Source organism: Salvelinus alpinus, chromosome 5 (genome assembly GCF_045679555.1).
Source record: "Salvelinus alpinus chromosome 5, SLU_Salpinus.1, whole genome shotgun sequence".
NCBI classification, from domain to species: domain Eukaryota; kingdom Metazoa; phylum Chordata; class Actinopteri; order Salmoniformes; family Salmonidae; genus Salvelinus; species Salvelinus alpinus.
The window spans coordinates 46,633,784-46,644,790 of NC_092090.1; the positions used below are offsets into that span (position 1 = coordinate 46,633,784).

Consider the following 11,007-nt stretch of genomic DNA (forward strand, 5'->3'; position numbering starts at 1 on the left):
AGGTTAGCACCATGGTGTAGACAGCTAGCTTCTGTCCTCCTCTGGGTACATTGACATCAAAGCAAAACCTAGGAGGCTCATGGTTCTCACCCACTGTTATAGATTTACACAGTAATTATGACAACTTCCGGAGGACATCCGCCAACCTATCAGAGCTCTTGCAGCATGAACTGGCATATTGTCCACCCAATGAAAATATCAGGGAAATAACCTAGTACTGAAAGCATAAGCTACAGCTAGCTAGCACTGCAGTGCATACAATATCATGAGTAATTGACTCAAAGAGAGAGAAAGACAATAGTTGAACAGTTTTGAACAAATTCATTTCTTTCAAAATTAAGGAGAAGCGAGAGAGAGAGAGAGTTGAGAGAGAGATTTAGTTGTATTTTGTTTTACTTTCACTTTCACAAATTGTCATTGTTTTTGGGCAGAATTTTACAAAAATATTAACACAACATATAAAGTGCTGGTCCCATGTTTCATGAGCTGAAATAAAATATCCCAGAAATGTCCATACGCACAAAAAGCTTATTTCTCTCAAATTTTGGCACAAATTTGTTTACATCTCTGAGGTGAGCATTTCTCATTTGCCAAAGTAATCCGTCCACCTGACAGATGTGGCATATCAAGAAGCTGATTACACAGCATGATCATTACACAGGTGCACCTTGTGCTAGGGACAACAAAAGGCCACTCTAAAATGTGAAGTTTTGTCACACAACACAATGCCACAGATGTCTCAAGTTTTGATGGAGTGTGCAATTGGCATGCTGACTACAGGAATGTCCACCAGGGCTGTTGCAAGAGAATTTAATGTTAATTTCTCTACAATAAGCCACCTCCAACGTCATTTGAGAGAATTTGGCAGTACGCCCAACTGGCCTCACAACCGCAGACCACGTGTAACCACGCCAGCCCAGGACCTCCACATCTGGCTTCTTCACCTGCGTGATCATCTGAGGCCAGCCACCCGGACAATTGGACAATTGATGAAACTGAGGAGTATTTCCGTCTGTAATTAAGATCTTTTGTGGGGAAAAACATATTCTGTTTGGCTGGGTGCCTGGCTCCCAAGTGGGTGGGCCTATGCCCTCCCAGGCCCACCCATGGATGCGCCCCTGCCAAGTAATTTGAAATCCATAGATTAGGGCCAAATGTATTTATTTTAATTGAATGATTTCTTTATATGAACTGTAACCCAGTAAAATAGTTGTCGCATGTTGCGTTTTATATTTTTGTTCAGTATCTATGAGGTTTTATGTGTTGTTGGAGGTGCGTCTTGGTCAGTTTAGCTCAGAAAATGCTGCCCTCATTAATCTTCCACCATAGGTGGCCTCCTAATCCTGCCTAATGAGAGGGCCGGCCCTGGATCCGTCCCAATGTGTTCTCCAATCTCATTAAACATTTTAGAAAAAGCAGTGGTGGAAAAAGTACCCAATTGTCGTACTTCAGTAAAAGTAAAGATACCTTCACAGAAAATGACTCAAGTATTAGTGAGTCACCCAGTAAAAGTCTAAAAGTATTTGGTTTTAAATATACTTAAGTATCAAAACTAAATGTAATTGTTAAAAAGTAAAAGTATAAATCATTTCAAAATCCTTATATTAAGCTAATTTAATTTGGTATTTTATTTACAGATAGCCAGGGGAACACTCCAACACTCCAACATAATTTTCAAACCAAGCATTTGTGTTTAGTGAGTACGTCAGATCACAGACAGTATGTCCAGGGATGTTCTCTTAATAAGTGCGTGTATTGGACCATTTTCCTGTACTGCTAAGCATTCAAAATGTAACGAGTACTTTTGGGTGTCAGGGAAAATGTATGGAGTGAAAAGTACATTATTTTCTTTAGGAATATAGTGAAGTAAAAGTAGAAGTAAATATAAATATTAAAGTACAGATACCCCACAAAATGACTTAAGTAGTACTTAATAACTTCTAATTTGGGTTGATTAAAAAAAGCGATACTACAGTATGACCCTGGTTTGATCCCGGGCTGTGTCACAACCAGCCGTGATCGGGAGTCCCATTGGGCGGCGCACAATTGGCCCAGCGTTGTTCGGGTTAGGGGAGGGTTTGGCCGGAGTAGGCCGTCATTGTAAATAAGAATGGGTTCTTATCTGACTTGCCTAGTTAAATAAAGGTTAAATAAAAATTGAGTTGACCTGCGGCTAAATTGTCATTTAGAGTAAGGTACAAAAATAACCTTATTTGAGTGTAGGTCTTCATGTCTAAGAAATGTTTAGTTACCTTTGTCGAACCATCTTGGAAATATATACTTCATTTTTGGCTTTTACTACTTCTATAATAGACTGTGCTGAAGTGTCTAGAATCATAAATTGAGATCCATGCATGACGTTTTCTCCCATTGAGATCAATGCGATAATTATGTGGAAGTCTAAGTTATGTAAAGGTAGTATTCGTCCTAGGCGTAACAAAGAATGGGAATATTTCCAGCAAATTTAAAAAAAACTTTCCTTCCAAACCAATGTAATTTTAGAAATAAAAACATATAAACATATAATTCAAATGTTCCAAAATAATAATAAATCCCTAACACTTCTCCACATTCTCAAAGTTTTCTGAAATTTGGAAACATTTACAAAAAAATTAGCCCACAAAACCAATGCATTAGGGTGCAGTAAATCCATAACTTGACATTCTGCTATAGAGACTTATGCACGTTAATGCGTATGTCGGGTCTCAATAAGTATTTTGTATATGAAAGTCTTCTTTAAAGTGTTTAAGGTTAGTCTTGGAGTCCTTTTCAATTTTGATGTCCTTGTGGAAAGTGGTCCATTTGGATATTGTCCATTTGGAGTCCACGATTGTAGTAGGCTGAACCATCATATTTCAAGTCCACAGGCTCAGTGTTGTTCAGTCGTAGAACTAGGAGTGAGAAACAGACATGTGAAATTTTGCATGGCCGATAGGATAACAGGTGCTTTCCTATTATTGATCCAGTCCTATCAGATAGAAAATATGCCAGGAAATCCTAAAAGGGAAATATCTCAGGGAACTTCCTACCTGGGTCTGGGATTTCCTCAACAAGCTTCCTGTGTGTGAAATCCCGTCGGCCTCTCCTTCTCAGGATGACATAGACCACCAACGCCACGAAGCACACTGCCACTCCTGTGCCCAGGATGGCAGCCCATGCCTGACTCCTCTTCTTGTTCTGCACTGCATCTGAGGCCAAGCCTTTAGAAAATACATTTATCAAAAATAATACATGAAAAATAGGGAAATACATTGCAAATACAACATTCTAATATTGGTGCAATTCAAATATATGGTGCAATAAATGTTGTCTGGGATGATATATTTCTGTATTTCAAAATATTCTTCCAGTTACACTTTATTTGGATAGTTCCATATACTGTAGATTATATACAGATGGTCATACTATCAACAAAGTGGCTGTTGATAAGCAAATACTTCCTAAGGTTACGTTTAGGGTTAGGGATAGGTTTATAATAAGGGTTAGGGTAAGAGTTAAGGTTAGGGTTAGTGGATAGTAAGTTGAAATGTTGTTGACAGTTATTGAACATCGACAAACCATAAAGTACCATTCTTCCTATAATTGAGGACAAAATGGTGTGTTTAAAAATAAATGTACAAAAGGATATAGAGCACCCTTTTACATGAGTATTCTCAACTCAATAGATATTACTATTTCCCAGCCATGTAATTACGCCACCACAATCAGTGCAAAAACCATGCGTGAAAATAACAGGTTTTATTGCAATTCAGCAAAAGTTTTCCATCTATTTAATCATGTTGAACCAATTAGTGAAACCAATAATTAACCAAAGTCAGTCAAAAGAAGTGTAAAGTGTATCGGTATTTCATGTCATTTGTGAAATTACCGCGGAAGTGATACAGCGCTTTCAGAAAGTATTCACACCCCTTGACTTTTTCCACATTTTGTTCTCTTACAGCCTGAATTTAAATTGGATTACGTTGAGATTTTGATTCACTGATCTACACACAATACCCATCATGTCAAAGTGGATAAGTGGATTGATAACTTATTTAAAGCTGAAATGTCTTGAGTCAATATTCAACCTCTGTTATGGCAAGCCTAATTAAGAAATTGCTGCATTTTGCATTTATATTTTTGTTCAGTGTAGTTTTACTCCACAATACTAACTTAAATGACAAAGCAAAAAGAATGAAGCCTGTGCAGAACAAAAAATATTCCAAAACATGCTTCCTGTTTCCAATAAGGCACTAAAGTAATATTGCTAAAAATGTGGTAAAGAAATTAACTTTTGTCCTGAATACAAAGCATTATGTTTGGGGCAAATCCAACATAACACATCACTGGGTTACAATCCAGGTGTGCAAAGCTCTTAGAGACTTACCCAGAAAGAATCACAGCTGTCATTGCTTCCAAAGGTGATTCTAATACGTATTGAATCAGGGGTGTTGAACTAGTGTTTCATTTTGCATATATATATATTTTTTAATCAAATTTTTCTTCCACCTTGAGTATTGTGTGTGGATCGTTGACTAAATTGACAATTAAATACATTTTTATCCCACTTTGCAACATAACAAAATATGTTTAAAAAAGTGGAGGTGTGTGAATACTTTAAAACATTTGACCAACATGATTTATGAAATTATGCTCTCCCTGAATCCCTGATTGGATTACGTTAACCAACCCCGTAAGACGAAAAGCATTATGGCTGAAATGCAGTTACAGGCTGTGTTAGTTCTGCTAATGTATTGATAGAAATTCAGTTCCTTATGCCTTGGATCCAGCACCTAGGTTGTACTCATTCATTTAGTGACTTTTATTGATAAAAATGCCACGAAAAGATAAAGCAAAGAGGACTATGGATTGTTTGTGTTACCCATGGAAACCTGTTTACCATAATACTACTGTCTCCTTGGGTATAATGTGGTTTGTGGTATGCGAAGGTGAGATCTAACTATTCCAAGGGCAGTTTTGATACAACTTTATACAACTAAATGAAAAGTACCAGACTAGTCAATATGTTAATAAGATTAACAACATGTTTACTATGAACAACAGTTTCCCCTCTTCGAATAAGCTTTCATAATCTGTCATCACATTTGGAAATTCAAATGTTTACTTCCCTGACATCTCCTTATCTGAAAACCAAGCTTGTTAACCTCACTTGCGTTTCTATTTTCTCACAACACCTTTTATTTTATAAAAAGGAGCACACCCTGCATTTACGTTAGAATAAAGTGGGATATTTATATTCATGCGTTACACGTTTCGTCAAAATATTGTTTTGGCTGTTCAAGCCTGACTCCCGACTAAATCCAATGTCGATTGGCACTGATAAAGAAGTGCATTATAGTTGCTTGGAAAAACATTGCCATTTCTAAAGGAGGCAAATAATTAGTAGGAAAACCTTTTGTCATCATTGTGATGTCGTCAGATTGACATTAGATGTAGTATTACGTTAGCTAGCTAGCTAAGATTAAGGGGAGAGCATCTGATTTTATCTAGCTAGTCTTGAATTGCTAGGTATTTTTATGAACTGCTAGCTAATAGCAACATTGCCATCTGTCTAAAGTAAATTTGGTATTTGGTATTTTTTGGTATTTTATTAGGATCCCCATTAGCTGTTGCTGAAGTAGCAGCTCCTCTTACTGGTGTTCACACAAAACATGACATAATACAGAACATCAATAGAAAATAACAGCTCAAGGACTGAACTACACAATTTTGAAATAAGAAAATAAGAACACGTTGTGTTGAAGAACCCCTTTTGGTTCCAGATAGAACCCTCTGTGGAAAGGGTTTTACATGGAACCCAAAAGAGTTATACCTGGAACCAAAAGGGATTCTTCAAAGGGTTCTCCTATGGGGACAGCCGAAGAATCCATTTAGGTTCTAGATAGCACCTTTTTTTTCTAAGAATGTAGTGTAATTTAGACTTAACAGTCACCGTTTGGAATGACTGGGCACCACTTGACTTTTGGGGCCACTATGGCTGAGGTCTCTTTAGAATGTAGACTCAAAAAGTTAGGGGTTCATCAAGGGTTCTTCTAAGATCCTCAAAGTTCATCGAAGAACCGTATGGTTCTTGGCACTGAAAAATGCCAACAAAAAGGTTCTTCCAAGAACTACATAGGAGGTTGGGTTCATAGAGGAACCTCTTTAGTTCTTGGCGGTTCTTGCAGGAACCTAACTACCCAACTGAAACATTTGGAATTGAATTTGAGACGACAGCAGGTGCAGTCATGTAACTGAAAAATTGAAAGATCTCCTCAATTTAAGGTAAGGTTTTTCCCTAGTATGATCTAAATTGATATTATTTTATGATTATACTGTCTATCTTTCATATTTGTGCAAATGGCTGCTTGACACTTTGTCCCTTTTTACAATTCTTTCTAAGACAGAAAATGGACACAATTCAATGGATATCAATCAACAAAGAGGAAATAATATGTTAAAGGATATAGCAGCATTGGGCAAAGATGACTGAACTGCGTAGTTATTTGTGTTAGTCTTTGTATGTTCAATTAGTAGTGGTTTGCCTCATAATTTTATGCAGATCACATGTCATCTACAGTTTTACTTTTAATTCATGGTTTCTCTAAAACCTTATAGGACTATCACAACAGCCATCTTCCTCATCCTTTACCTCTTCAATAAAGATCCCAGAGCCCTCTACATTATGGACAAGGTATGTGTATGAAAACCTTTGTCAAAGGTGAACCGTTTTTTTCCCATTCACATTTACCACAAAACCCAAGGTATGTTTTGTTAATCATCTGTAGAATTATATATATTTTTGGTATTCACAAACTTCACCCTCTCTACACCTCTGATGAATATAACAGGAAACCTGTTCGATCATTCTGGCTATGGATAACCTACAGAGGACACCAACATCAACACGCCAGAGTCGTTTTAAAGGGTTCTTCGAATAACTTAGGAGTTAATTAATCAATTTGAAGATCCCCTAGAGGGTCCTCCAGGAACCTTTTATGTTTAGTGTAACAATGGCGTGATGCTACCAAGTGACGGAGGGTCAATCCATGAATAGAGAAAATATGATTTAGGTCCAGATATTGTCTACTTTTGTGTGACATGGTTGTGTGAAACTCTACACCTTTTCACTCCATGTTCCCTAAAGGAAAGGTAATTAGCCAGTATGGGTTGTCAATAGATTCATAAACATTGCATATAAAGACTGCGATGCATAACTAGTAAGCTGTACCAACCATGGAAAATCTGTAAAGCAACATGCAAATGAGGTAAACAAATCACTGGCTGAAATGTATGATGAGGTCTTCTCAAAGGTAACACTGTTTTTTGTTACACATTTCCAAGTTTTTATAGTTTGATAGATGTAGTTACTACCTATTCAAATCCATGACTGGACCTGGCAAATAATGTGTAAGTGTTTGAAAAGGATGTAATTGAGTTTGAATTACAAGAGGAACTATTCGTACATCATGTATAACCTGTCGAAATTGGGGATATCCTCCTTTAATGAATGTCTCCAATCACCCACTCAAATAAACCCTTGTTTAGTATGCTAGAAACTGGAGAGCAGTACTCTCACGCCCTGTATGGCAGCAACGAACCTCACCTACTGACCCCCTCCTTCCTGTAGCCAGGCTAGCATAGGGGTCTTTTGTCCCCTGAAGAAGGTGTTTGTAATGGAAGCCTCCACTCACTGTGGGCATGCAACTATTTTCTGAAACTCAACCCTACCCAGCCAGTTATGGGGAGTTTGTGCTTTTTTTTTTTTCTTTTTTTTTTTACAAGTAACAAAAAAGAAAAGAGATCTGTCAAATGCGGGTCAGGGAGACTGGAAAGAAAGCGTTGTGTAAAAAAGACGATGATGATATAACATAAGTGCCCTTTGAGTGTTGTTGGGTATTGTGTTACTCTCTAACTAGGTCCCTCCTATGTTCAAATCTGACACTCTGTGGTTATTTGTAACTTTTTGACTGCTCTGTCTGGTTGCTGACTCATGCGTTAATGCCTCTCCCAAAACATTTAAAACAATATCACAATAGTTAAATGAAGTGAACACACCCAAATTTAAATTGTTGTGATCTCTTGGTATCTCCCTAAAAGTTGTTACAGGCTCACTTGAACAAGCAAGTAAGTAGGTTGTAGGCGCACACAGCAGTTCCCTCGAGACAAAGAATGTACCAGATATTTAGACACTGGAGCACTGTCTCCTCACCTCTCGCAGAGTTGCTTCCTGAAGCGGCACCCGTTTCCATCATGTCTGTTATTGTGCTGGGACCTGTGGTTGTTTTAGTTTCTGGGATGATTTTGGCAGTTGTAGTCCCAGGGGAGTCCAAGGGAAGCTTTGTGGAGGGGGAAGCTGTGGATGGTTCACTGGATGGCTCTGGGACTGCAGTCGTTACATTATGGAAGTCCTCTGTACTGTTGGTTACCCTGTTCTCAGCATCAGGATCTGGACCAGTCTGCTCTGTGCTATTGGTGTCTGGAGCTGTGGTTGTCTCATTTAATTTTGTGTAATTGTACATGGAATTAGAGCCATTTGAGTTTTCTGTGATTGCAGTAGTGGTGGTAGTTTGGAATCCACTGTCCTCTCCGGTTCCATTGGAAACTTGGCTTGAGTTTAAGGCAACACTGACTGCGGGTTCTGGTGCAACAGTGGTTTCTGGAGGTTCCTCTGCTGTAGCATCTGGCAACCCTGGTGGCATTGTGGTGCCATTTGTCACACCACCTGAAGTCTCATTTGTGTCCTGGATGTTGACCTGTTCCCCACTAAATGACACGGATCCATTTGCGATAACCTCAGCAGAGTCATCTGTTGACTCAGTACCCTCCAGGGTCATATCAACAATGTCATTGGGCTGAGCTGGTGACGTCTTGTTTAGCTTGGATTTGGCCAATTGACGAAGCCAACTTTGATCAATCGTCCGTCCTGGAGAGTCTGTTGGTGCCTGGAGCAAGGCCACATGAAAACCTTGCAGTTGCAGAAGCAAAACAGCACTGATGATTGCGTAAAGGTCCATATCCCGTCTCTCTCGTTCCTGTTCTGAACAACAATCGACACGTAAACAAAATATTTTTGTTAGATACATTGAGTCAAGGTTGGTTCTCCACAAATGTCAAATCTGTTTTCTTAATTATCCCATTTTGGCTCGAATGTCCCATGGTCTGCCGGCCACTATTGATTATAAATAGAGAATATACAGTAATGTACATACTTTTTCTTAAGCAACCAGTCACCAACAATTAAAGAAACGTATGAATAGTTCAACTGATTAAGGCCAGATAAGGACTTTATGAATTCCCAAGGTTCCTATATGGTAATGTTCTGAAACATTTGCTCACCCTATACTACAAAAAAGCAAGCTTTCTATGGGTGGTAGATTGATTTGACTTTATTGTTATCTTTTAATAGAATTATAATCTATTCATACCAATCCAGGAGATAAAGTGTTGATGCTATCAGTTTAGCTTTGATCTCAATTTTGATAAGTCTGACTCAGGGTCAGGAGAACAATCATATCCCCTGAATAGAAGCAAATGTTTTTCTAATCAAATCTCCCAGAACTTGTATTATAGAGAGTCTGCCAACTCAGTTTTGGGGACAATAGACTAAATGAATGCCAATGCAATAATCATTCAGGGTGTAACTATGGGGAGACTCCCATGTACTTTAGTTGAGTCAATCTGGGATGAACAGCGATATTGCCTGTAGGCATACTGAATACATATTCAGCAGGGTTGTCAAAGCACGCATGAATGTCTACCTAGCATTTCCCATTCAGGAATATCCTTAAAGCCAAGGGTTGATTAGGTTTTGATAGCATGATAGAAATAAAATAACATATCTGGAATAATGTACTCTGTCTGTTGGTACTACTTATCTTACTTTGTTTTATTTACATTTAAGCATAGAGAAAGTGTCATGATTAACTCAGTCATTGTCGACCATCTTTTTGCCGAAATGTTATCCTCCTTCAATCACTCTGAGTATCTTTGTGTTGGGTTTGTGTGCTTTTCCAACTTTACATATTTGGTTTGGTAAAAATAAAGTTGGGTTATCACCATTTGAGTCCCCTCAGCAAAATATGCAGAAAACCCATATACACTTGACAATTACCTTAATCTGCATTAATAAAACAATAGTCTGGATGAGATGACACATGTATATTGGTTTGCCTGACTGGTGGACAACTACAAAGTACAACTTTAACCCACCAACACCTCAATATGATCATTCTGTTTCATTTGAAAGTGGTATGGCATTTGCAATCGGACGGATTTTCCTCATTCGTTTTGGTGGCGTTATCATTTTACTAATCAAACTGTAAGTCTGTAACCTTACAAAAATACCATATAAGGGTCACACAATTCAACGTCTACCATACATCTCCCATACAGAAGAAATTGTGAAATAGCTCTACATTACTAAAATCACCACGTACCTTTTTCTGGTGCTTGGTCAGGTGGTTACAGCTAACAGGTGTGCGGAATGCAGTGAGATCTCTCAGTGAAACAGCCAGCGTATGAGAGAGAGGGAACAATAGGCTAGGGAAGGGGGAGGGCAGTGCAGTGCATTCAAATCAGAACAACCAGGAACCTGTTCTACCTGATTTTACACCTGACACAAACACACCCTGACATCCAGACAATCCCTAAATGGTAATATGGAACTGGCTATAGGGTAACTAAGGTTATTTAGACATGTCATGGTTTTACGGCTTATCTTCTGTGTTCCTGAGATATACACTACACATCAGTTTATTTCAGTTCAGTTTGGTTTCCAGGTGTGCAGCACCTGAATTCCCCCTTTGGGCGGAGCATCTGCCCCCAGGTCCTCGGGAACATTCCTCCCTTGTGATTGTGGAATGGCTTCTGTCGTCGTGGCAACAAAAGGGCAGTACAGCTTTCGTCAAATCAAATGTTATTAGTCACATGCGCCGCATACAACAGGTGTAGACATTACAGTGAAATGATTACTTACGAGCCCCGAACCAACAATGCAGTTTAAAAAAAATATATGAGTAAGAATAA

At 38.5% G+C, this 11,007-nt stretch overlaps 1 protein-coding gene across 2 annotated transcripts; it reads right to left on the reverse strand.

The window, feature by feature from the left end:
- Positions 1-358: 358 nt before the first annotated feature.
- On the reverse strand, positions 359-10,741 carry LOC139576269 (mucin-15-like). 2 transcript variants are annotated; one of them, XM_071402157.1, is made up of 4 exons: positions 10,419-10,741; positions 8,192-9,019; positions 3,030-3,200; positions 359-2,891 (listed from the first exon to the last, which is right to left on the reverse strand). In XM_071402157.1, the coding sequence occupies exons 2-4, from the start codon at positions 8,994-8,996 to the stop codon at positions 2,770-2,772; spliced, it is 1,098 nt and encodes a 365-aa protein (XP_071258258.1). In that variant the 5' UTR covers positions 8,997-9,019; positions 10,419-10,741; the 3' UTR covers positions 359-2,769. The 2 variants fall into 2 exon arrangements, with proteins under 2 accessions (XP_071258258.1, XP_071258259.1); XM_071402158.1 differs by having other exon boundaries at positions 8,192-9,014; positions 10,419-10,624.
- Positions 10,742-11,007: the final 266 nt, after the last annotated feature.